General features: G+C 56.3%; 1 protein-coding gene across 3 annotated transcripts in view; it reads left to right on the top strand.

The window, feature by feature from the left end:
* The window catches only part of LMF1 (lipase maturation factor 1), a 101776-nt gene extending 76910 nt beyond the window's left edge, over positions 1 to 24866 (top strand). The window contains exons 5-11 of one of the 3 annotated variants that reach the window (XM_023557560.2): positions 1146 to 1211; positions 11795 to 11962; positions 16024 to 16207; positions 16335 to 16488; positions 17624 to 17807; positions 18367 to 18479; positions 22377 to 24866. In XM_023557560.2, coding sequence (XP_023413328.2) covers positions 1146 to 1211; positions 11795 to 11962; positions 16024 to 16207; positions 16335 to 16488; positions 17624 to 17807; positions 18367 to 18479; positions 22377 to 22551 — 1044 coding nt within the window. In that variant the 3' untranslated portion in view covers positions 22552 to 24866. Of the gene's footprint in view, positions 1 to 1145; positions 1212 to 11794; positions 11963 to 16023; positions 16208 to 16334; positions 16489 to 17623; positions 17808 to 18366; positions 18480 to 21377; positions 22295 to 22376 lie in introns of those variants that run through there. The other 2 variants (XM_003417699.4, XM_064295311.1) reach the window with 2 other exon arrangements.
* The last annotated feature ends 525 nt before the right edge of the window (positions 24867 to 25391 follow it).

The raw sequence follows: 25391 nt of genomic DNA, 5'->3' as shown, positions 1-25391 counted from the left end.
ATGTCGGAAACCAGCCTGGTTCTGCCCACATCGATCGGTGCCTTCAGGCAGGATCATTTAAGTCTTGGACAGCAAGGAAACTTTTGACTTTCTGGAGTGTCGCTCTGATACAAAACATGAACATTCAAACGAGGAATTTCGTTATCTTAGTGGGGTGTTTTATTGTGGTGAAAAGGTACACAGCACAACATTCTCAATTCAACAGTTTCTCCACATACAATTCAGTCCTTTCACGACTGAGTGACTTCACTCAGAGTGTTTTCAAGGTTCATCCATGTGGTGGCATGCATCAGGACTCCATTCCTCTTCTCGGCTGCGTAATACCTCCTGTGTGATGATTGTACTGTATCTTGTTCATCCATCCATCTATTGATGGGAATTTCGGTTATCTCCGTGTTTTGGCTGTTGTGACTAGCGCTGCAATGAACACTGGTGTATAGGTTCATCTGGTGGCTTTGAGATTCAAGCAAATCAGTTTCCAGAAGGGTAGGATGCTCCGGTTTTCAAGGTAGTTTGTTTTTCAAGTCTCCAAGTAGAAGAATTCCGGGCACTTGGAATTCACATGGCTCCAGCAGCCCCCAGTGCCCAGGGAGGGCGTGTCAGAGTCCTGGGACCACAAAGTGGGCAGCTTTAATAAGCAGAGGCTGAGAGTCTAAACCAGGGTGTTGGCTGAGTCAGTTCCTTCCAAGGCTCCAAGATAGAATACCTCCAGGCCCCCGTCTCAGCTTCAGGGGGCTGTTGGCGATGGAATACCTCCAGGCCCCTCTCGCAGCTTTGGGGACGGCGGGGCGGCGGGAGGGAGGCTGCCAGTGATGGAATACCTCCAGGCCCCCCTCCCAGGTGCCAGCAATCCTTGGTGTTCCTTTGCTATTTGTAGTGTATCTCCACATGGCCCCTGGCTTCCCCTGTGTGTGATTGAGTGCCCCTTTGTAAGATCCCAGGCATTTAGGGTTAGAACCCACCCTACCCCAGTGCAACCTCATTTAACTTAACTGATAACAAAGGAAAAACCCTTTTTCCAAATACACCCCCTTCGACACGGGCCACTCCCAGTCAGCAGTTTTCTCTGCACGCAGGATCACTGCTGTCTTGCCCTGTGACGTTCCCTGGCCACCGTGGTAACCAGACCTGTTCTTCCTTGGCAGGGGCTGATCAAGATTCGGGGGGACCAGTGCTGGTGGGACCTGACCTGCATGGACTACCACTATGAGGTGGGCCACGGACATGTTTAGGGGCATGGTGTTGTAGCTAGTGCTATGGCGGGGCTTGGCCACTGCCCCATCCGCCGGGGGGCTCTGTCTCTCCAGCCAAGGGGATGTGGCTACAGCTCTGTCCACTCAGGATGCCCCTCCTTCCTCTCTCAGCGTTGGGGGTCGTGAGGTGTCCACAGAGTGTCCTGCATATGGTGGGCTGCAGGAAGGGCCGTCTGCCCATAGGGCTGGGGTCTCATAACTGCCAAGCTGGGACGTGGGGTTGACGAAGCTGCCTTCCAGGACTAGTGCAGACAACATTCAGAAAGCACAGTGCCCAGGCGCCATGGTCAGCAGAGAGCCTGCCGCCGTCACTGCCCATAATGTCCGCTGCTCAGGGTCTGCATTGACCCCAACCCTGCCGGCGGTACCCGAGATGCCATGGGGGGTGCCACCTGGCACAGCACTGTCCCTCCTGCTGTGGGCCGCCCGCTGGGTGTGGGTTAGAAGGATACATGGACCCCCTCCCATGGTGGGGAGCCAGGCAGTCCTGGCCTTCAGATCCATTGGGGCATAACTAGTGGGACCTCAGGCTCCTGAACATGATTGCAGCCTGACAGCCTCATTCAGTTAAGCACTCAGCACGGCTCCTGGGCTCCTGTGTTTGGGGAACACCAACTGCTGCAGCCTCTGCTGCATGGGGTGGGGCTGGGCCCAGGTGGGGTAAAGCTGCGTGGCTTGTCCTGGGACCCAGCTTGAGGGGGGGTGGTTGAGAGGCGGGGGGGATGGGCTAGGGGAGTGGGCTGGGGGCCTGCAGTGGGGAGGGGTCAGCTCTTAGGACAGAGGTACCTGGCTGAAGGTGAGCAGAGAGGGGACACGGGAGGAGAACAGGAAGGGACCCGGGGCTGCAGCCACAGCAAGGGGAGAGTAGGGGTCTTCTCTGCAGTGTGAGCCTTGGAAGTTCCTTCCCCAGCGTTGGTATTGGTGACAGCACAAGCCCATCCTTTGCAGCTGGGATTTCTGCAATTTGACCCAAAAGTGTGAGCATGTGTTAGCCTGTGTCTTCAGGAGGTGGGGCCCAGTCTGGTGGAGGTCAGGTGGGTGGTTTAGGGCTGGTGCAGCACTGAGGAGACTTCGCTAAGCCCCTGGCTGTCAGGTGCCAGTGCAGGTGGGCCGGGGCAAACCAGCACCCCAGCTGGGTCCTCATCCCTACAGTTCAGTGGGGTCCGGGCAGGTGGTGGGCTCAGGAGACCTGCGCTAGGGGCCTGGTGACTTACAGTGAGAGCTTGGCCAGCGAGGCCAGGGTGCCACTCAGCCATCACTGTTGCCCTTCCTGGGACACCAGCCTGACCACAGGTCACAGTTCTGCACATCTGCGACAACAGGACATGCCCAGGACCCAGGTCCACTTCATGGCTGACTCCACACCATAGACCCTGCCCAGGGCGCCGCAGACCCCGCACAGCGTGCCACAGACCGTGCCCAGGGCACGGACAACAGCATCACCCCCTCAGGGTAACACATTGAGCAGTAAGCTCACAGGTCTGCTCAGCGTTGTTTATAAGTACAACCATTTAATAACTGTCCTCGAGAAGGGTTCACAGGGGCAACCTGGCTTGCAGACACTTAGTGAAAGGAAGAAAAATAAAAGCCGTTAACCTGCAGGCGGTTTTACGTCTGGTCTAACTAGCTTTAAAATACACCCTGTTCCACTTGGAGCAGCAAGAAAACGCTGTTAGTGGCAAACCCGCCTGCCTGTGCAAAACGCTCTGTTCTATAGGAAGGTGTCAAAATGTGACCATTTTAACCTTGCTTAACTGCATCACAAGTGTGCCTTAGCTCTCCTCCGTGTTGGACACACCACGTGCAGAAACAACCTGTACCCTACAACTCTGTAGTTAAGTCGTAACGTGGATGTGTGGATTTGGGGTTACTAGCTATCAAAAGATATATTCTATCTCCTAATCAGAGCCCAAGAAACCCTGGTGGCACAACAGTTAAGCACTTAGCTGCTAACTAAAAGGTTGATGGTTCGAACCTCCCAGCAGCTCTGCAGGAGAAAGACCTGGTGATCTGCTCCAGTAAAGATTATGGCCAAGAAAACCCTGTGGGGCAGTTCTGCTCTGTCACATGGAGTTGGTATCAGTTGGAATCCACTGAGTAGCACCCAACAACATCAACAGTCAGAGCACACATCACCCTGAGTCAGTTACATTTGCCACAGGGAGCATATTTTAGGTAGATTCCTGCTTGAAAGTGGTACGAATCTTCGTGTAGCCCCCCCTCCCTCCCTTCCTTCCTTCCTTCCTTCCCTCCTCCTTCCTTCCTTGCTTTCTTCCTTCTCCTTCCCTCCCTCTCTCCTGGGGACATGCACGAATGCGTTCATACAAGTGTGTGCTGTGGTTCCGCCCCACAGTTGTGCCAAGCTGACCTTTAATCCTGGGACAGAAATCACTTCCATTCCCTCTATTTGTGAAGTCTGCGGCCTGGCCATGCACAAGGGGAGCTTTTGTGTCTGTTAGTTGAGTTTTTTTGTCAGTTTCAGACAGTAGCAAGAAAGCCAATCCACAGGTCCCCTCAAAGATTGCCACCTCGGGGCCCCAGACGTTGGCTGCAGAACTTGAACGCCACGATTGTGACCGGGAGCCAGTAGGATCTGCAGAGTGTGTGTGTGCTGCATGGGTGCACACTCAAGACACAACCCCCCTGCTCTGCCCTATGTTCCCAGTAGGCGTGTCCACAGATGCATGTGCACCAGCATTTGCCTGGTGTCTTTCAGAGCTAACAAAAAGCTCCATCCAATCCACTGCCCTGTTTCCGTGGCTCTGTAACCAGAAAAGTAACAGGAGTGTAAGGGGAGGTTTAGCATGTCTGGTAGAAGCCTTCTCTCTCTCTCACTCAAGATCAGGACACTTTCTTGCTTCCTTTGTAGACACGTGTCTTTAAATCATGGTAGAAAAGAGGTCCTTACTCATAGCAACCGACGCCCCCACCTGTCTGTCTGTTGTACTGTGATGGCTTGCATGTTGCTGTGATGTTGGAAGCTATACCACCAGTATTTGAAATACCAGCAGGGTCATCCACAGTGGACAGGTTTAGCAGAGCTTCCAGACTAGGAGGAAAGGCTTGGTGATCTACTTCCAAAAATCAGCCAATGAAAACCCTATGGATCATCACAGGATACTGTCCAATGTAGTGCTGAAGATGAGCCCCCTAGGTTGGAAGGCAACCAAAATACACAGTGGCTGCAACAGTGGACTCGAGCATACCAACGATCATGAAGATGGCCCCTGACTGGGCAATGTTTTGTTCTGTTATCTTGGGGTCACCATGAGATGGCCCAGTCCTATGCCACACGTGATCAGTTGTGGATTGGACCATTGTGATCCACAGGGTTTTCACTGGCTGATTTTTGGAAGTAGATTGCCAGTCCTTTCTTTCTAATCGGTCTTAGTCTGGAAGCTCCACTGAAACCTGTTCAACATCACACACACCTCCACTGACAGACAGATGGTGGCTCTGCATGAGGTGCATTGACAGGAAATTGAACCCAGGTCTCCCATATGGAAGACAGATTCTACCACTGAGTCTCCACTGCCAGGGTGCCCCCCATAGCACACGAGAAACCAGTGGGAAGGGAGAAGCCCCCACCTCTTCTCCTTCCTTGCTAAGCCATGGCCTGAGCGGAACAAGATGTTCTGTGGCCAGGGCATTCCTGGACAGCCCCTCTGTCCCTGGGCCTGCCCATAGAGGCCTCAACAGCACCAGGGCAGAAGGACGGGGAGGCTGTGACTGAGGGCCGGAGCGCAGATAGAAACATAGCCTGGCATGAAAATGCACCCGTCAAACCCACACCTGTTCCCACATCTGCCCCACTTACTCCTGGTTGGGGAGAGTCATTTCCTTCTTTTAATGCATGAGCTATCTGACCACACATACAAAGTTGCCGAATTTGAACTTCCCATGGACGAGCAGCCTCCTCTTAGCAGCAGGGACACCATGCTCGCTGGTAGAAGATCCACCACAGGATATTCACACAGGCTTGTAAGAAGCCAGTTGTAATTGGGAAAGAGCAAGGTGTAGAAGGTGTTGATACCAGAGAAAACATCCTAAGCACGGACTCGAGTGAACCACCAGACATGTTGCCAAACAGCGATACCATGCCTTGGAGGTTTGCACTGAGTTTTGGAGATGGGGAAATTTAATACCATCTTTGGCTTTGCAATGCGAACAGTTCTTCCCAACGGCATTCTGGGCCTAGGGGACCCCTTCCTGCTCACACAGAGGACCACACACCTGCCAGGGGCCAAGCCACACCTGGATGTCTGGGCGGAAAGTGGGCCCTGCCTCCCCCACTGGGCTTACATTCAAAGGGGCTCTAGCTGGTGCACCCACAGTGTTGCCCAGAAGCTGGGTTTGTCTACGGAAGCGGTATTATGTGGCCAGAGCCAGAGCTGTGTCACCTGTGGCCATCCTTGGTCCTGGCAGGATGTTCGGGGCATCCAGGTCCCTCCCTGGGCCACAGCCTGTATTGCTGTCAGCACCGGGTACCCGCACCCCCAGACCGCTGACTGGCATTCTCAGCAGCAGGCACAGGGCTGCGGACAGACCTCCTCGCCTGGCTGTGGAGGCTGAGGACGGACAAACCTCCTCGCTTGGCTGTGGTGCCTGCAGACAGACAGACCTCCTCGCCCAGCTGCAGAGCCCCAAGGGTGGCTCAGGGTCAACTGGGTCGTTGTAGAGCCACATTGTCTGAGACCTGCGCCATCCCAGGAGACCTCGTCCTGGCACCATGGGCAAGAGAGCTCAGTAATTCGCATCTAGGCGCGTGGCCCCCTGCCTTTCACTCGTGTGCATTTCACAGTTCAGTAGCAAGCCCGGCACTGGTCCTGGCTTGCTGGGGCACCATTTACGCTGGGAAATGAGGTCCAGAGGCATGGAGTGCGGACTGCAGGGGGACACACCCCGGCACATGCCAACTCATTCGGGGGGAACACAACTGAAGCAGTCCTTCTTGCATTCCAGAATGTTCCCCAGCCCAGGGGAGAGTTTCTCTTGTGTCCTGGGCCAGTAAATGCCACTCTTAATTACAACCATGGGCCACACACTACCAGCTGTGCCAAGCATAACTGGCTGAGGGTCATCAGGCACCCTTGGATGTATGGCCTGCTAATCTCAGCAGTTTGTTATCGAGGTTGCATTTGCCTGGGAAAGCTGTAAATTGTCATTTTATAGGTGCTGTGACTGAACAGCCTGAAGTAGGGTGAGGTTGAGGCTTGTTTGCTTTGTCCACAGACAATTTTATTAATTTTGTAAAAAAAAAAAAAAAAAAATGTTTTATGTGTGCACTAGGGCCTGGGGCAGGAGAGCAGTGCCAGCCTGGAGGGTGTCACTCCCACAGGGAACACAGCTAGGCTGGTTGACCAACCACAAGCTGGTTTGAATATGTACCTCTTACAGACTCAGTTAGCTGCCGTCCAATCAGCTCTGACCCATGGCAACCTTATGTACAACAAAATGAAACACTGCCTGGTCCTGTACCATCCTCACGATCATTGGTATGTTTGAACCCATTGTTGGAGCCACTGTGTCTTATTGAAGGTTTCGCTCATTTTCGCTGACCCTCTACTTTATCAACCATGATGCCCTTCTCTAGCGATTGGTCTTTCCTGGTGGTATGTCCAAAGTAAGGGAGCCCAAGTTTCGCCATCCTCACTTCTAAGGAACATCCTGGTTGTATTTCTTCTAAGACTGGTTTGTTCGTTCTTTTGGCAGTCCCTGGTACATTCAGTATTCCTATAGAGGGACTTTCTACATGGTGGCTGGCTTCCCAGGGAGGGGCCACATCTACCGTCTTCTAAGGACTGTGCATTCTGCCAAAGCAGCCACAGACCAGCTGCCTCCTGATGACGAGCCAGGGAGGGTGCAGAGGGGAGGGCCAGAGCCGACGGCAAACACCTTCAGGAACCCTCTGCCGTAGATGCTCCCGATGTTGCTGTCTTTACACAGTGTTTTGGTTTTCCCATCCTGTGTATGTTGTTCACCTCCATCTCTGTAACTCATCCTTCTTTCTTCTCTAGACTCAGAGGCCTGCTTGCTAGATCCAGTCACATGGATAGCACGTGGGTGGCCATTTGTAGGAGGGCACACGCCCACCAGATGGGTGCCACGAAGGCTCCCCACAGCTGGGAGCCCAGCCTTGTGGAGGGAGGCATAGCTGCCATTGTGGAAGCTTCCAGCCCCTGACGAGGTGGGGCCCTCCTGGTGCAAGATCCCGAGCCTGTGGTGCTTACCACTCTGGGCCTCAAATCCCCAAGGCCAGTGACTCCCAAGGGACTCACTGATCTGTTCCTGGGACACTTGCTGGGTTTGTTTTCTAACCTAAGACCCCCTCTTGGTAAATCCAGCCACCTCTCCCTCCTCCCCCCAGTTAGAGTCTATCTCTGCCATCTTCCTGTCAGGGTGGGGCCCTGAGGAGGGAGCACACGCTGATGGCACCAATGGGCAGAGGGACCAGCAAAGGGTAAGTCCCCCACCCCCAGGGACAGGATGAGGGTCTGGGCTCTGGAGTGCAGCCTTCTCAGAGACACACGTCCCCACGCTGATTCTCAGCCAGCTGCCTTCACACATGAGCGTCCTCACTGCCCGAGCCCAGGAGCTGCTCTGGATGGCCCCCACGTGTGGGCTGGGCTGAGGGTCCCGGATGGCAGGAGAGTGGGCAACCCACTGCATGGTTTCCCGTTCAGATGGGGTGTGTGAAGGGTTTCAGAAAATCAGTCCTCAGATGACAACTAGGTATGCTCCTTTCTTGTGAAAATGGCAGCTCTAAAATGGAAGTTGATTGGAGAAGCATGTGTTTCTCCGACTCTGTCAGCGGGGAGGGGGCAAGTGGAAGGTGGGCGCAGACCAGCAGGAAGAAATGACTTCCCCAGTCTACTGCTGCTTGGCCTCACACGTCCACAGGCCCCTGGCTTCCTCTCACTCTTCTTAGTCAAAGTCGTCTCTGCTTAGAGAAGGAAATTGTACAGTTACCCCAGGTCTTGGGTGAGCCAGACCCCCTCCCCACCCTATCCCCTCCCTGGCACATCATCATCCTCCTTGTCCTTCCCCAAACGAGTTGCCTGTGCATCAGCACCCAGCAGAGCCCCTGAGGTGTGTACTGACCTCCCAGCTTTAAGGATGCAGGCTGTAGTCGCTGCATCCCTGGCAGGGGTTTCCCTCCGGCTTTAGTGCAAACAAAATCAAACCTCGTCCCTGGTTTGCAGGAGGAGAGCAGCCGCCAGGGGAGGGGACTCCTACATGCAGAGCAGGCTCCCCTCGAGCACGCCACCCCCCAGCAAGTCGTAAATCCACAGAAGCAGTGCCAGATGCCCACCAGCTCTGGGGCAAGTGTCTGCTCTCGTCCAGGAGCTTCCTCAACCAGAGGCACAGGTTTCTAAGATAGAACCTTCTAGAACCCAAATGTTTTAGGAGGTGGCTAGCATCATAAACCAAAAGAACATTCAAACCAGTTGCCATCAAATTGACTCTTGACTCATGGCGCCCCATGTGTGTCACAGTAGAACTGGGTTCTGCAGGGTTTTCAGTGGCTGATTTTTCAGAAGCAGATTACCAGGCCTTTCTTCTGAGGTGCTTTCTGGTGGACTCCAACCACCAACCTTTCTATGAGCAGCTGGAGGGTTCACTATTTACACCACCCAGGCTCATCCTATGTGAACGGTGCGTTTGTGTGGCTCAGTGATGTCCAGTGTGGGCCTGGCTCTGGGGCAGTACTGCCCCTCCCCTGCCAGCAGGACACAGGGCCTGTGGCCTAAAGAGCCGCCCTATCCCCTGAGTAGGTCATGGGGTCGAGACTTGGTTTTCCGTTTCCTTACTTCCCTGGCATCTGTGTGAGCTACTGACCACAGGGACACTGGACACGGAATCAGTTTGAAGTAGCTGTTCAGCTTGTTAATTTTGGGTGATGTCCTTCCTCTATTCGAAAACCTTTCATGCCCACTGCCCCCCCCCCAGGAAATAAAAACACCCACTGACTCCCTAGCTGGTCCGTCAAGGCCCCCAAAGTGGGAGGGTAGACCAAGGGTGAGAACGCAGCCACAGCCCAGGGCCCATGTCAGGTTTTATATGACAGGCCGTGGAACCACTCAAACACTCACCCACTTGTTTATTTTAGCTGGAAAACCCTCAAGAGGGCCTGGGCCGCTCTCTCTGACACCCCCGCTTCCCCGCGCCTCTCTGGACCTTCCCTGCGGCAGCATCATTAAGGGCTAGCCCCTCGCTATGGGCCAAGCAGGCACCATTTATTTTTCTTTTATAGAGATCAGCCAAGTATTTGGGGCACCGTTGTGGGCCGTCCCATCGAGGTGATGCCACACAAAGCCACAGACAGTGGCATTGCCACAGTGCGAACAGGATGCTTTTGCAGAAAAGTAGCCTTGGCCAGCTGCTGTCAAAGCTGGCACACCTGGGGGGACACCTCGGGGTGGGGGAGGGGACGTTCTGCAAATGGCCAGCATGGCCGACCAAAAAAACCAAGACCAAGCCCGTTGCTGTCAAGTTGATGCCGAGTCAAGCGCCAACGGGCACAATGATCCCCAAGGGTCGTAGCTGTCACTGTGTCGCAGCCAGGTGGTCCCGGGCCAGATCACAAGGACGGCACTCCAACGTGCCTGCTCCCTCCACCCATTCTCAAGTGTCCCAGGTAGAGGCATCTCTGCTCTGTCCTCAGGCAGTGTCCTGCTCAGGATCATGGCAGGCCGTCTTGTCGCCAGCTCATAACTGCAGCAGGAAGCCCCCCTCCACGCACCCTCCAAATGGCTTTTTCAGAGGGTTCAGCTCGATGAGCACATCTGGCCCATGACTGTGCTTCCGCAGCCGCCTCTCCTCCCCTGGGACCCCAAGCTCAGGTCTGGGGGTGTGGTTGTGAGAGGCGGGAGCCCTGGAGTCATCCCCCCCAACCAGAGACTGCTGAGGTCCTTAGAGGGCCAGGATGGCAGGCTGCTGCTGGACTCCAAGCTGCCGGAGCTGGTGACACTGCCCACCTGCCTGGGCATTTCCCACACTTTCTTCCAGAGGCCGGAGGCCACAGAGTACTGCAGAGCCAGACCCCAAGTTCCCAGTGGGGTTCCTAGGGGGCTGCCCAGGCGCCCGGAAGAAGGGGGTCGGTGCAGGCCTGGCCGCCTGGAAGGGCCCATAGAGCTGCCCACAAGCTGCTCCTGCCTAGGCCTGCATCCACCCCCTGTTCACCTCCCCGAGGGTACCACTGCACCCACCCTGTGTGAGGTTCAGGGTGCCCCTCCCTTCGAGAGCTGGGCCAGGCAACACCACCCTTTCCAGGAAGCCTGACTGCCAGGCAGAGAAACCGTTTTCTCTCTTCCCACGGAGCTCATGAGTCCAGGAAGGATGATGGGAAGTGCTGGGCGCCCCCCACTGCCATGCCCACGGAGCAGAGGCATCCATGCCCACGTGGCTTCCAGGCGCTGTGCCTGTGTCCATGTCTGGTTGTCATCAACGAAAGCAGTGGGGGGGGTGGTGTCCATGCTGAGTGCCCCTCCCTCCATGGGCCCTGGGGTGTCGTGGGTGGAGCAGCCCCAGCTCCATACGGTGTCAGTACAGTGGGCCTTGACAGGGGACGAAGAAGGGGTGCCACCTCAGCCCTGCAGGACCTTTGAGGGGACAGAGCAACCATCTCAGCTGAGCCACTCGAGGCCGCTTTAGGAGCACACAGGGGCTGAGTCCTGCTGCCCCCCAGTGGCAGGCCCAAGAGTGGGGCCTTGTCGGTCACGGAACCGGCATTTGCAAGTCAGCCCAATGGTGCAGCCCTGACTGCAGGCAGAGGGAGGCAGGAGGGGCCTCACCAACACCCCTGCCCCCAGCATCCTGTCTTCCCGGCCTCCGCCGTATTTGTTCGAAGCCCCCACCACAGGCACCTCCCTCAACATTCATGCTCTTGAGTAGTCAGTGTCCTCCAGGTCCAGAGCCCCCACAACTATAACACAGTGGGGCACAGCCTGCACCCCAGGACCAATCCGGGGCTTCCTCCCAGATGCCTTGCTGCATCTGCCATGCACGGTGTTCCTGCTGGCACCCCAATCGTTGTCACATCCCCAATTCTTGGCTCCTCCTTGTTCCCCGAGACCCTGGGCACCCACCCTACTTGAAGTCCCCCCGGGCTGGGACACTCAGGGCCCCAGGTCTAGCCGTCGCTGGCCCAGCAAGTCTCGAGCTCTCCCAAGGAGGCTGTGGGCCATGCCTGTGTCCCCCTGGGGCCCACAGCGTTGACCCCTGGCCTCACTGACCTCTGGCTTCTCCACCCCTGCACTGAGCTCTAGGCTGTACCTCCGGCCAAGTCAGAGGGTGGAGGAGGAAGGAAGCAATCCCAGGAGAGGTGTCTGATGGGTTCCAGCCCTGCCGAGCTGGATGAACACAGCCCAGCCACACCGGCCACTTAGGGATGCATGCCCCTTCAGAGCGTATGCTTTTGCCTTAAGACAATGCAGGGTTGCTTGATTTTGCCTCACAGACCCCACAGGCCTGCCTCTTGCCCCAAGTGTGATCACAGGGCCAGGGGAGCAGACCCCCAGCTCATGGCCCCTCTTCCGCAGACCCAGCCTGTGCCCAACCCCGCAGCCTACTACCTGCACCGCACCCCATGGTGGGTCCACCGCACGGAGACACTCGGCAACCACGTCATCGAGCTCCTGGTACCCTTCTTCCTCCTCCTGGGACGGCGCATGTGCATCCTGCACGGCATCCTGCAGGTGATCTTCCAGGTGAGCCCTTCCTGGCTGTCCCCATGCTGTCCTTTACTGTCCCCCAACTGTGCCATAATACCCTCACTGTCTCCTCACTGTCCCGATGCTGTGCCCTCTCTGTCCCCACTGTGTCCCCTTACTGTCCCCTCACTGTCTTTGTCCCCATGCTATCCCCTCACTGTCCCCCTCTGTCCCTTATCTGTCCCTCACTGTCCTCATGGTGTTCCCACTGTGTCCCCCACACTGTTCCCACTGTGTCCCCTCACTGTCCCTGCACTGTCCCCTCACCGTCCCTGCACTGTCCCCTCACCCTCACTGTCCACTCCTTGTCCCCTCACTGACCCAATCAGTCCCCCCCACTGTCCCCACACTGTTCCCACTCTGTCCCCTCACTGTCCTTGCACTGTCCCTCACTGTCCACTCATTGTCCCCATGCTATTCCCTCTCTGTCCCCACTCTGTCCCCTTGCTGTCTCCACTCTGTCCCCATACTGTCCCCTCATTGTCCCCACTCTGTCACCTCACAGCCCCCAATCTGTCCCCTCACTGTTCCCAACCTGTCCCCTCACCGTCCCCTTGCTGTTCCCAGTCTGTCCCCTCTCTCTCCCCCTGCTGTCCCTTTCTGTCCCCAAGCTGTCCCTACTCTTGACCCCTCACTGTCCCCGTGTGTCTCAGGCTCCACTCTGACGCCTCACTGTCCCCATGTGTCCAAGGCCCCGTGCTGTCCCCACACATGCAGAAGGGGCCCAGCTGGCAGGCAGGCTCGCTGCAGCCTGGTGCAGCCAGCCTGACTTTGGAAATCGCCCCCAGGCTGTAAGGGCCACATCCCAAAGTTCCTCCTAGGGTTCTGGAGGGTTCTTCCATGTAGAAGATGCTGCTCCACCCAGGATCACTGTTCCTGCACATGCCTTCAGGGGATTTTGACTGTGCTTAGGTCTTTGCTTTTCCCTGTAAATTCTAGGATCTGATTGTCAGTTTCCAAGGGAGCTCCCTCGGGGGTATAATGGATTGAATTGTGTCCCCCAAATATATGTGTTATAAATCCTAACATCTGTGCCTGTGGTTATAATCCATTTGGAAATGGATTCTTTGTTGTGTTAATAAAACAGTTAGTGTATGGCATGTCTTGAGTCAATCTCTTTTGAGATATAACAGATTAAACAAGCAAGCAGAGATGGGGGAAGATGAATGCCAAACTACATGAAGATCGCCCAGGAGCAGAAGCTGAAGAGACAAGGACCTTCCTTCAGAGTCCACAGAGAGAGTAGGCTTTCCTCTAGAGCCGGCACCCTGAATTCAGAATTCTAGCCTCCTAACTGTGAGAAAATACATCTCTGTTAAAGTCACCCACTGATGGTGTTTCCGTTACAGCAGAACTAGGTAGCTAAAATGAGGCATCCAGGAAACAGGTGTGTGGTGGAATGCTGTCCCCTGTCCCATTCTGTGTGTTTCTGGGCTCACCTCCTGGGGGGCCACGGCTACAAGCATGCTATTCCACCCTGTACACAGTGCTCAGGGCTGTGCCGGCGGCCCAGCCTCAGTTCGCTAGGAGGGGTCCATGTGGGAGTGACTGGAAGACTTTCGTCCTGGTCTCAAACGCTCCCCCGCCCCCACCCCCACAGAGAGGTTGCAAGCCCGAGGGACAGGCCGAGAGGAGCTTGCGATCACAGCTTCCTGGGGCTGGAGCGGGTGGCATTTTGTTCCACTGTCACGGGGTCGCCATGAGTCTGGCCGACTCAACAGCAGCACAGCGACAGCCAGCTAGGATGTAGTAACTCCCCTGGCAGCTGCACTGTTTTGAGGCTGCGGGAGAATACCAGGAGCACACAGAACCCACCCCCTGCATTTGTGCCCATCCTTGGGTGGATGGTCCCTGGAACGATGCCACTAGCATGTGTATGTCCTCTTCTGGCCCAGCAGGGGACTCTCAACCATCCCCTTCCTCTTCAGGGTGGCCTTATGTCAGCCCCAAACATCTGCCACAGGCCTCCTGGGCCCTGAAGTTCCGCCAGCTGAGTTCATCTTCCTCTGCCATCTCCAGGGACCTCCCGTCGGCCTGGCAGGGTGGACTCACCGCAGGCCCCGTGCAGCACAATCACAGATGGAGCCGAGTCAGTCAGTTTCCTCTGAGGATTCACTCAGCGATGATGAGAAGGATGAGGAAAATGAGGCCCTCGGGGAGCACAGGGCCGTGACCCCCACCACTTCTACACTTCTCTTGTTAGGAAAAGATCAGCCAGATGAAGGGGGATGAGCCGGAGCAGGACACAGAGGGACATGAAGGTATGGCCTGCCCTAGGCTGCCGGGCAGGGCAGTGCAAGTCCATGTTATTGGTGTGGGAGTGGCATGGCATCTCCCAGTCATCAGACCTCCTGTGGCTTCACTACAGGGAGAATTTTTCCCCAAACGATGCTCCATTGAGCCCCAGTGGGGCAGTGGCCCACCACCTCAGCCCAAGGAGAATCACCTGAGGGGCTGTTTGATAAATACGCTAGTACTGGGCCCACCCCCAATCAGTTAACTCAGAAAGTCTGATTGTGGGGCTGGTGTTGTCAGAGGCTTCCCCAGGAGGGTGATGGTGCTGGACCCTGGGTCTCCAACCAGAGAGCCTGTTATGGGCTGAACTGTGTCCCCAAACAAGACATGCTGAAACCCTAGACCCTGGTATGTGTGAACTTTTGAGGGGCCTTTGAGATGCTGTCAGCTTACATGAGTTTGCACTGCAGTGGGGTGGCCTAATGACAGGGTCTTTACAAGAAGAGGGGACACGGGAAAGAAGCCAGAGGAAGATGAGGCAGAGCCTAGAGCAATGCGGCCACAGCAAGGGACACCTGAGGCCACCAGCAGCTGGGAGAGGGAAGGAAGGATCCTCCCCAGAGCCTTTGGAGGAGGCACTCTGTCAGCACCTGGATTTTGGACTTCCGGCTTCCAGAACTGCAAGAGAATAAATTCCCGCTGTTTTAAGCTCCCCCAAACCAGAAAAACCAAACCCACTGCCTTGTTGCCAGTATGTTTATTCGGAGCGTCTATGCACAAACTTGCTTGAAGAAAGGTCTCAGGTGCTAAGTACACATACACATATTTTAAACCTGTGGTTTGTGAAAGGGAGAGAAATGAATGGTAAATCTGTCCAGGGGCCACAACAAGCTTAGGTGTAGAACCAGGATGGACGACTGCGTGGAACAGACCAGGATGAGACTTTAAAGATGCCTTGGGGAACAGAACCGGGATGGGACTTTAAAGATGGCTTCATGGAACAGAACCAGGATGAGAGGTTAAAGATGCCTCTTGGGAGAGAATCAGGATGAGACTTTAGATGCTGTGGTAGTCAGAGCTCCACATGGTGCTCTGGCCTTGCAGGTGCCTTAGTTTGTTTCTGCTCCCGGTGTGTTAGTACAAAGTTGATGCACAATGCTAGTTAAAACGTGAATATGTGCCCGATCATCTATTTCCTTCACTACCACTGCAGCTTTGCCCCTCTGTGTGACTGACTCAAATTCCATTTTATGGACGTTCCACAAGTTACTTATCCACTTCCTGCTAACGGACGTTCAGGCCGGTTCCAGTTGCTGGCCCTTGTGAATAATACTTCTGTAAATGTTCACCTGTAAGTCTTTGTGTGGACGTGAGTTTTCATTTCTCTTGGGTAATTACCTAGGAGTAGGATTGCTGTTTTCAAAGGCAGGCCTAGCATTTTACATTTGTGCCAGCAACGAGTTGCTCCACGCCCCTGACAATGCCTGGTAGCATTTTAGTGATTCTAGTGGAGCCCTGGTGGCGCAGTGGCTAAAGTGATCGACTGCTCACCGAAAGGCTGGCAATTCGAAACCACCAGTGGCTCTTCAGGAGAAAGATGTGGCAGTCTGCTTCCATAGAGATTTATAGCCTTGGAAACTCTCTGAGGTCGCTCTGAGTTAGAATCGACAGTGGTGGGGGAATAAGAGTCCCTGCATGCCGTGACAGCACAGTCACCCAGAGTCATCGATGGGGCGTCCCCTTGGCCCCAGGCAGTCCTGTCCCCAGGGCGGCCTCTCCCAGTCCCTGGCCCAGCACTGTCTTCCCCCTCCCCCCACCTCCAGGTGATCCTCATCATCAGCGGGAACCTGAGTTTCCTGAACTGGCTGACCATCGTACCCAGCCTGGCCTGCTTCGACGATGCCGCCCTGGGCTTCCTGTTCTCCTCCAGGCCTGGGGGCCTCAGAGACCGTGTCCTGCAGCTGCAGGAGCGGGAGGCCCAAGGGGCCTGGCCTGTGCGGACACATGGTAGGTGACTTCGCTAGTTCTGTTGGCCCAAGGGCTGGGGACAAAGGAGGGTCTCTGAAGGCAAGCAGAGGCTGGTTGCGAGGGACTCAGCCTCAGGAGCCCGGCAGCTCACCCCATCTCTCGACAGGCTATGCGGTGCGGCAGGTCGTTCACCTTGCGCTGGTCACCCTCATCGGCTACCTAAGCATCCCGGTGATCCTCAACCTGCTCAGCTCCCAGCAAGTGATGAACGTCTCCTTCAACCCACTCAGGATCGTCAACACCTATGGGGCCTTTGGAAGGTACTGTGCCCAGGGGTCTCATCTTGCCACCCCCTTGAGCTTGGGGTGTGGCTTCTCCCTCCTCCCTGCCCTGCTCACATGGGGTCACGCCAGGGCATTCTCTGTCTAGGCGTCCTGGGAGGGGCACAGAGTCAGGTCCTAAAAGGCCCCGATGACAGGAGCGCCCGACCAGTGTGTATGTCCTGGGGCAGCTGTGACAACGGACCACAAACTGGGGGGAATCAGAACACAGAAACCATGTCTCACAGGCATCAACAAGGCCACACTTCCCCAGAGGCTTCAGGGAAGGGTCCTTCCTTGTCTCCTCCAGCTCCTGGTGACCCCAGGCATTCTCTGGCTCATGGCCGCATCACTGCAGCCTCTGCTTCCGTTGTCTCATGGTGTCCCTCTGGGTCTCTCTTTTATAGAGCACCCTCCCACTGTGACTTACTGTTAGCTGACCACACCTGCAGAGACCCCATTTCCAAGCACGGCCGCGTTCCGAGCTTCCAGGGTGAAGGCTTGGACACCCTTTCTGAAGGACAGCTCCACCTACACACTCACATGTAAAACGTGGCAAATGCAGAAAAGGAGAGGAAAGAGACAGGAACCTCCACAGCCAGCGTGGCAGCAGTAGCTGCTGAGTCTACCTGGGGCCGTCCTGTCCCATCCTGGCACTGCGGGATGTGTGACAGAATGAGGGTCCGAGGGAGCCTCTGTCCCTCAGCCTGGCCCCTGGCCCCTGCATCACCAAGGATGCTGAGAGGCCTTAGAACCAGGGCTTCAAACCGCTTCATTCCAGTTTGAACCCCTGCTGGGAATTTGCATTTCCACCCCCAGGTATACTGAGTCAAAATCGGCATTTTAACAAGATCCCCAGGTGTATATGTATAAAATAAATTTTGAGAATCACTGCTCTACTAGTGGTTTTCAGAATTGATCCCTAACCAGCAGCATTAGCATCTCCTGAGAACTTGTTAGAAATGCAAAGTCCCAGCAGGGGTTTAACCCAGAATGGACTGTGCAGAACCCTTGGCTCTCAGCTCTCAGCTGCCCACAGTGGTGTGGGAGGGACCAGGCAATAGGCACCACAGGCAGTAAGAGCCAGTGGGGCGCTGGGGGCGTGGGCCTGACCCTGACCTCACCCCCTTTGTAGCATCACCAAAGAGCGCACTGAGGTCATCCTCCAGGGCACGGCCAGCCCCAACGCCAGCGCCTCCGATGTCGTATGGGAAGACTACGAGTTCAGGTGCAAGCCTGGCGACCCCAGGCGGCGGCCCTGCCTCATCTCTCCCTACCACTACCGCCTCGACTGGCTCATGTGGTTCGCAGCCTTCCAGGTGCAGTGCCCGCCCTGCAGCCGTGGGGGCAGACAGAGGCGGGCCCACAACTCCAGCCTCAGATAGGCTGCCATGGGGCTACAGGGCAGGGGACCTGGGAAGGTGCTGAGCCCAGAGCTCCTGTACTCACGAAGCCTGGCCCCAGGACAGCGCAGGGTTCCTGGTCCGGTGGAGGGCCCTCACTGAGGACAGACTGCCCCGGGGCTTGGAGCTTGCCGCCCCCACACAGGAGTGAGGGCCCCACAGACCTGGCTGGAGCCCCAGTGACCCCACCCCCATACCCCACCCTTGGGAGACCCTACCTCTGGCAGACCCCACCCTGGCCCAACTATTTGTCAGTCATGACTGCAGGGGCCCTGGGCACTCAGGCTTCCCAGGAGGCTGGTCAGAGGGAGGCGCCAGGCAATGCGGGGCTGTGGAATGGCTGCTCCAGGCAGGACCTGCCTTACCCAGAGGGTTATTTGGTTATTCGAGAGCCCCCAGCCCTGAACTTGGCCTCGCAATGCTGCGGGCGCCCCAGTCCCCAGCCACAGCCGATGCTGGCCTGTCTTTTCCACAGACCTACGAACAGCATGAGTGGATCATCCACCTGGCCGGCAAGTTGATGGCCAACGACGCTCAGGCCCTGTCTCTGCTCTTCCACAACCCGTTCACAGGCAGGGCGCCCCCCAGGTGAGACATCCCGGGGCCCCCACCCCCCTCATTGGGGCCCAGGTAACAGGAATGGAGGGCTGACTACTCAGCTCTGGGGACACGGGAGGAGGGAGGATGCAGTCCAGGGTCTGTGAGGAGGAGCAGGTGGTCGGGGTCCAGCGTCCAGCCAGTGCAGGTGAGGTATGGGAGAGATGCTGGCCCCAGAGCGTGACCACCCCAGGAAGGTGACCCACTGACACCTCCAGGGAGCGTAGGGGGCATAAGGAGAGAAGACCGGAGATCAGACGTATGGGTGCAGAGGGTGCAGGGTGGCGGGCCATCCCTGTGCGGGGGGCACTCTGGGAGAAGGGGCCTTAGCGGCCTGGGGGCACTCCAGGGCCAAGGAGGCACAGATGTCCAGGTAAAGCCTGGGGCCCTCCTTTCTTAGGTCTGGAGGGTGGAACGGTGTTTGCAGTATTGATTGATGGCCGGAGTACACCAGGCTCTGCTGTGGGAGTCAGAACTCCAGGTCCCACAGCTTGGGCTTGGGTGGCTCCAGGTGGTCAGACCCCAGGTGAGGCCACTGTGCTCTCTTGGCCCCTTGTTTTCATCCCCCCAGAGGAGAAAGGGTACGGGCATGCGTTAGGAGTGGGGCAGGTGTGGGGACAGGCCTGGGTGCACAGGGTGGGTGCTGACAATTGGAGACCCCAGGAGGCAGGCGAACCTCTTCCAGCCCTTCGGCCAGGGTGGGCACTCTGATAAACATTAGCTTCCCCACCTGGAAATGTGTGATTTATGATGGAGCAGCAAACCCCGAGACAATAAAAACAAGAGGAGAGCCTGCATGTTGGCACATTCCTCTCCCTGGCCCTGCTTCAGCCATCAGTTCTGACAGAAAACACTGTTCCTGTTTTTCCTCCAAAAAGCCTCATCTGTGAGCGAGGCAGCTGCGGTAGGGTCTGGTCACAGCTGTCAGGCTGGGAAGGGCCTGGAACTGCACTGCAGCCAGGCGGGCGCGAGGGCCTGGGGAGGCCAGCAGGCAGCTGCCCCAGGTGCGAGTACCTTCAGAGCAACACCTGGACCAGCATTTGACCACACCTGGTGCCCCTGACCCTACCAAGGTCATAAGAGTTTCCTACCAATTCTCTTTGTCTGGAGAATGCTCACCGCCACATAAAACATACTCTGAAAAGGGCCAAGAAGAAGCAGATTGGCAAGGGACCTCAGGACCCAGGGAAGGACGGGGAGGCGAGTTCCTGGATATTCTTTGTGCTTCATGTATCCCAGACTTGGAACTGAAAGAATCCGCAACTCCCAAATGCCAACAGGTACAGACAAAAAGCCCCGCCAAAAGCCTCCTGTCTCCAGCCAGAGGGCCAGAAAGGGGCAGCCCAGCAAGACAGTAACTGGCCCTGCTGCAGCCAGACACGACAAAAACACTGAAACCTGCCCCCCCACCCCACCCCTCAGCTAAGGAAGGCAAAGGCCCCGTGGGAAACATGGGGCTCCACCCTTACCAGACCGTAAGGAGGTTCCTAGACCCCCGCAGCTCTTCCACTGGGCTGATGTTGAGGGACAGCTGGGTAGGGAGCCCTATGGGGCCATTCTACTGTGTAATACATGAGGTCGCCATGACTCGACAGCAACAGGTTGTTTGTTTCATGGTATTGGTAGAGAACATGTGGGGACCTATACTTCCACATCCACCTGGCAGTGCCCTCCCATCCCACCCATTGCCAGCGTAGTGTCAGAGGAAGCCAGCTACCTAAAACAAGGTTTAACTGCAGTCCAGAGTCTCACAGCATAGCACTCAAAATGTCCAGGTTTCAGCTGAAAATCACTCACCATATGAAGAACCAGGACGATCTCAAACTGAATGAAGAAGACTGTTTGTAGATGATGACATATGTTAGAACTGGTGATGAAGATTTAAAGCAGACATCATGAGAATGCCTCAACAAGTAATTACGAACATGCTTGAAACTAATGAAAAATAGTCTCCACAAAGAAGTAGGAGATATAAAGAAGAACCAAAAGGAAATTTTAAAGCTGAAAGATACAATAACTGAAATAAAAACCTCAGTGGATGGGTTCAACAGCAGAATGGAGGAATAAAGGAATCTGTGAACTTGAAGATGTTATGTGCCATCGAGTGGATTCCAACTCACGGTGACCCTATAGGACACAGTAAAACTACCCATAGGGTTCCCAAGGCTATAATCTTGATGGAAGTAGATTGCCACATCTTTATCCCATGGAGCAGCTTGTGGGTTCAATCACCGACCTTTCAGTTAGCTACCAAGTGCTTAACCACTGTGGGCAAGCACTTAACCACCAGGGCTCCTTCAACTTGAAGGTAGAACAATAGAAATTACCCAATCTGAACAACAGGGAGAAAGTAGACTGAAAAAGAATGAACAGGCCTCAGGGACCTGTGGGACTGTCACATTGGAGAATTTGCACCATTGGAGTCCCAGAAGAAGAGAAGGAAGGTGGGGCTGAAAAAGTGCTTAAAGATATAATAGCTGAAAACTTCTCAAATTTTGCAAAAAAGACAAACCTACTGAGCCAAGAAACGGAGTGAACCCCGAACAGAACAAACCCAAAGAAATCCAGACCAACCAAAGACACATTAGAGCCAAGCTGCTGAGACCTAAAGACAAAGGGGTCTTGGCGGGGGATGGTTCCTAGTTGGGGAGAAGGGACAGACCCATACCCCTTTGCTCTCCCATACAATAATGTCTTCTCTAAGACCTAAAGCCAGAGAGGGATAGAACAGTTCCTGCCATCTACGCCCACCTCCCCTCCTCATCCCCACTGAGGGGTGTGGGAACCCCATGTACCCCAGCCACCATTCCCACCCCCACTTCCCACAAGCAAAGCGTGGCATCTGAAGCGTCCTTGTCTGGGGTCTGTTTCTAAAACCTTCCCCCACAGAATGCAGCTGTTGGGTGGCCATTGACAGCCAGCGTGTATCTGCATTCGAAACTCTGGTAACAAACATTCCACACAGCCACCTGCGAAGGAGTCATCCCTGAAGATGCCGTGTGCTGAAGCAGACACGTACTTTCAGAGGAGGGCTGGGCAGTTTCACCTCAAAATCTGGTCTGTGTCCCTTTCCCAGTTCCAGCACCCAAACTTAACTACCCACGGCTCCTCCTGGCCTGCTTGGGAAGCCATCTGGGCCCTGGGGCTGGTCACCACTGTGGGTGGTCGAGGGACCAGAGCTGCCTGAAGTGGCCGAGAAAATTCCAGCTCCTGCCAGAAAATTGGGCAGGAGGGATGGTAGAGAAGGGGGAAGAGAGGGACCTGGTCCTGCAGGCGGCTGGGATCTGGGATTTGGTTGAGGGCCAGCCAAATACCTCTGGACAATGTGGGCCAGACTAGTCATGCCCCCCAAGACTCAGGTACTGGGAGGCATCTCGAATCCACAGGGTACCCCATTAGGGCTCCACCAGTGCGAGGGACAGAGGAGACTGAACAGACGGGATGCACTGGCTTGAGCCACTGGGCCATCTGAGAATCGGGCCAGACAGAGCTTGATGGAGTGTCCCCCCAGCCACCCTTGCACTTTCCCTGTCTGAACGTCATTTTGGGAAAAGCTGGTTATTGCTGCACGCGTAGTGGGGAACAGTGGGGTGCCCCAGTGTGACTGGGGGTGTGGACTCCTCTGGGCTCCCTGGCTTTACCCCGAGATGTCTCTGTTCCTGGATGCTGGGCTCAGGAGGGCAGAGGACCCTGGAATCACCTGGCCAATCACACAGCCCCGCCCTCCTGCAGGGGGACTGAAGACCACAAGCCTGGGTCCCCTGAGATCTGCAGTTCTCTGTACCTGACTCAGAGCCTGGGCAGGCCGTGAGAGGGCTGGGGTGGGTGGGGAGGGCACAGGTGGGCAGGGGCACAGTCTGGCTGGCTCACCCCGCCTCCTCCCCACAGGTGGGTCCGCGCGGAGCTTTACCGCTACAAGTTCAGCCTTCCCGGGGGCCGGCACGCCGCAGAGGGTGAGTGGTGGGTGCGGAGGAGGATCGGCCCCTACTTCCCCCCGCTCAGCCTCCAGGGCCTGAGGGGCTACTTTGAGGCCAGGGAGTGGCCACACCCAGAGCCCACCTAGGGGGCAGTGCCGAGCCCGCAGGATTCAGGGCCCTGTGTCCAGGCTCTCCTCTCAGCTGGGGACCGCGCCCACCTGACCAACACTGCTTGGCTTCCAATAAAGCAAACGCACTGAGGGGCGTGATGCGATGTCTCCTAGCCCTCCGCCTTTGTCCTTCCTGTAAGCCTACACAGTCTGCTTAGAGACCCTGGGGGTGGTGCGGGGAGGCAGGTGGGGCCCCAAGTGGCCACCTGTGCTGTTCTTGTCTCCCACAATCACAGGGTCCCTCCAAAGTCTGGCCCATGTGCTCAGCCACCTGTCCCTATCCCCACAAGTCAGTCCCTAAGAGAGATCTCTGGAGCACAGAACCCCACACGCACACACCCATCACCCAGGGCAGGCCCTGCCCCAGGGCCTGTCCGAGCTCCCAGCATGGCAGCCCCCACCCCCGTGCCCAGCCTAGCCCCCAGTTCTGCCTTCTCTGGCGTTGAGCGCCATCCTCAGCTGAGACACTGGAGGGGCCCGGAGCCTGGGGCTTTCCCTTTCCTGCTGACACTATGTCACTGAGGCCAGGACTCAAGTTCCCCGTCCCCTCCCCAGCCATCTTGGAGCCCACCAAGGCAGCCATCTGGTCCCCCAGGCCCACTCACGTTGACCTGAGAGGAGGGACAGGTGGGGTCGTCAGAGCAGTCAGCCCTGGGGCAGGGCACAGGGGTCCGGGAGGTGTCAGGAGCTGGCAGCAGCCCCAGCTTCACCTTGGAAAGACCACCATGAGGCAGTGCCTCTGTCCTCAAGCTGACAGACGCTGCCTGGCAGGCCGCTCCTCCCTACCCTCCTGCTCCCCTGATGGGATAAAGATGTCCCTAACCCACTCCACCACCTGCCCAACTGACTTCAAAGGGGCCAGTGGGCAGGTGGGGGTATCCGGGGTCACTGTCCCTGGGCCCCTGGATGCGTGACCCCTTTGTCTGGGTGACCAGTTAGTCCTCACAGTGCTCGGCTGCCAGGTTGGAGGTAGCAAAACCCAGCTTATGGGCCAGCCACACTCTGAGCCACAGGGCTTCCAAGAGGCAGTGTGTCCAATGGATTGGCTGGGGTGTCGAGAAGGAAGCAGCCTTCCAAAGGGCTGGACATGCAGGCCACGTTAGGAGAGGTCTGCCGTTATGCTGTGGACCCCTAATCCTGGGGAGCTCTCCAAGGGGGCTTTTATCGGGGAAGGCACATCTGTCAGGAGGCCGGCGTGGCTCCCAGGGGCCCACAAGAGAGACGGGAGCAGGTGGGGTCTGATTGGACCCCAGAGAGCCACACTGAGACCCCTGGACTTGGACCACACGTGGGCCCTTGTCCGCAGGACACACAGCCACTCACCGTGGGGGAGGGGTGGTGGGTGGTCCTGAGGATGGGAAGGGGGTGTTGTCTCAATCTGCTCAGCAGGTCAACTCCGGACTCCAGCATCTGCTCACCCAGAAGAGTCACAGGTGAGCCGGTCCAGATGTGGGGTGCCTGCCTGTCCACAGCCCCCATCAGTCATGGTGCTGCCTTCTGAGCACAGCCCAAATCCTACGTGCCTCCCTTCACAATAAAAAAAATTTTTTAACAGAAAAATTAGCTTTAAATTGTTATACATAAGATCCTACTGTGTTTGGGGGGTGTTCATTATAAAGAGCATTTTAAAAGGCCAGTTGCTGTCAAGTTGACCCCGACTTATGACGACCCCATGTGTATCAGAGTGGAACTTCACTCCATAGGGCTTTCAGGGGCTGATTTTTCTGAAGTAGACCTCCAGGCCTTTGTTCTTACTCCATCTCAAACCTCTTGGACGCTCCGGTGAAACCTCTTCAGCATCATAGCAACACACAAGCCTCCACTGACAGATGGGTGATGGCTGCACGTGAGGTACATTGACTGGGAGTCGAACCCAGGTCTCTCACTGAGAAGGTGAGAATTCTACCACTGAGCCACCACTGCCCCCAAGCCAGTTACCATGGAGCGGACTCGTGGTGCCCCCGTGTATGTCAGAGTGGAACAGTACTCTGTAGAGTTTTCAGTGGCAGAGTTTTCACAAGTAGAGCACCAGGCCTTTTTTCTAAAATGCCTCTGGGTGGACTCAAACCGCCAACCTTTCCCTTAGCAGCCAAGCACATTAACTGTTTGCACCACCTGGGGGCTATGTGTACCTGTCAGGAAACCCTATTCCTAGGGCCAGCCTTCAGGCCACAGCCAGCAAGGCAGTGAGCAGCAGAATCCACAAGACAGGTCCCCGCCTCCCCTTCCCTAAGCCACTGCCTTCATCCAGGAGTGACAATCTGTCCTCACTGAGGTCACTGTGAGCCACCTCCCCCTGGCGCTGGCGGCCAGGCCTGCCACCTGGGCCAGGGCTCTGGCGCAGCTGCAGGGCTTTGTGCCGGGAGCACATTTGCATCTCAATCGCACTGATTAATATTTAAGGGGCCAGCTGTCTGAGCCCAGGGGCTGGGAGAGGGGCTGCCTTGTTCCTTTAAAGAGTGGGTGCTCCACCCACTGGCAGCCGAGTAACCCTCATCTCCTGCACGACTCACACTCCACGATTCTTCCAAAGGAAGAAAACGTGATGCTACGAGCACCTTCTCTGGCCCACTGTGCCCCGTCAAAGCCCCACTGTCCCATTGTGGCACCGCACAGCTGCAGGGCTGGGGCTTGGCCCTCTATCTGAGTGCCTGGTCCACCACCCCTCCTACTGCCCAACAAGTGTAGCTTGGGGCACACACCACCCTCAGAGGACGAGCCTCAGCTAGTGCCCTGCCCAGCCAGGAACCCCAGGACCTGGTCATTGCTGCCCCATCCCGCCCAGTGGGTCTCCTCAGCCCCTCTTTTACCCCCGC

This window comes from Loxodonta africana, chromosome 12, assembly GCF_030014295.1.
Source record: "Loxodonta africana isolate mLoxAfr1 chromosome 12, mLoxAfr1.hap2, whole genome shotgun sequence".
Classification (NCBI taxonomy): Eukaryota; Metazoa; Chordata; class Mammalia; order Proboscidea; family Elephantidae; genus Loxodonta; species Loxodonta africana.
This window is presented reverse-complemented; position numbering and strand designations above follow the sequence as displayed.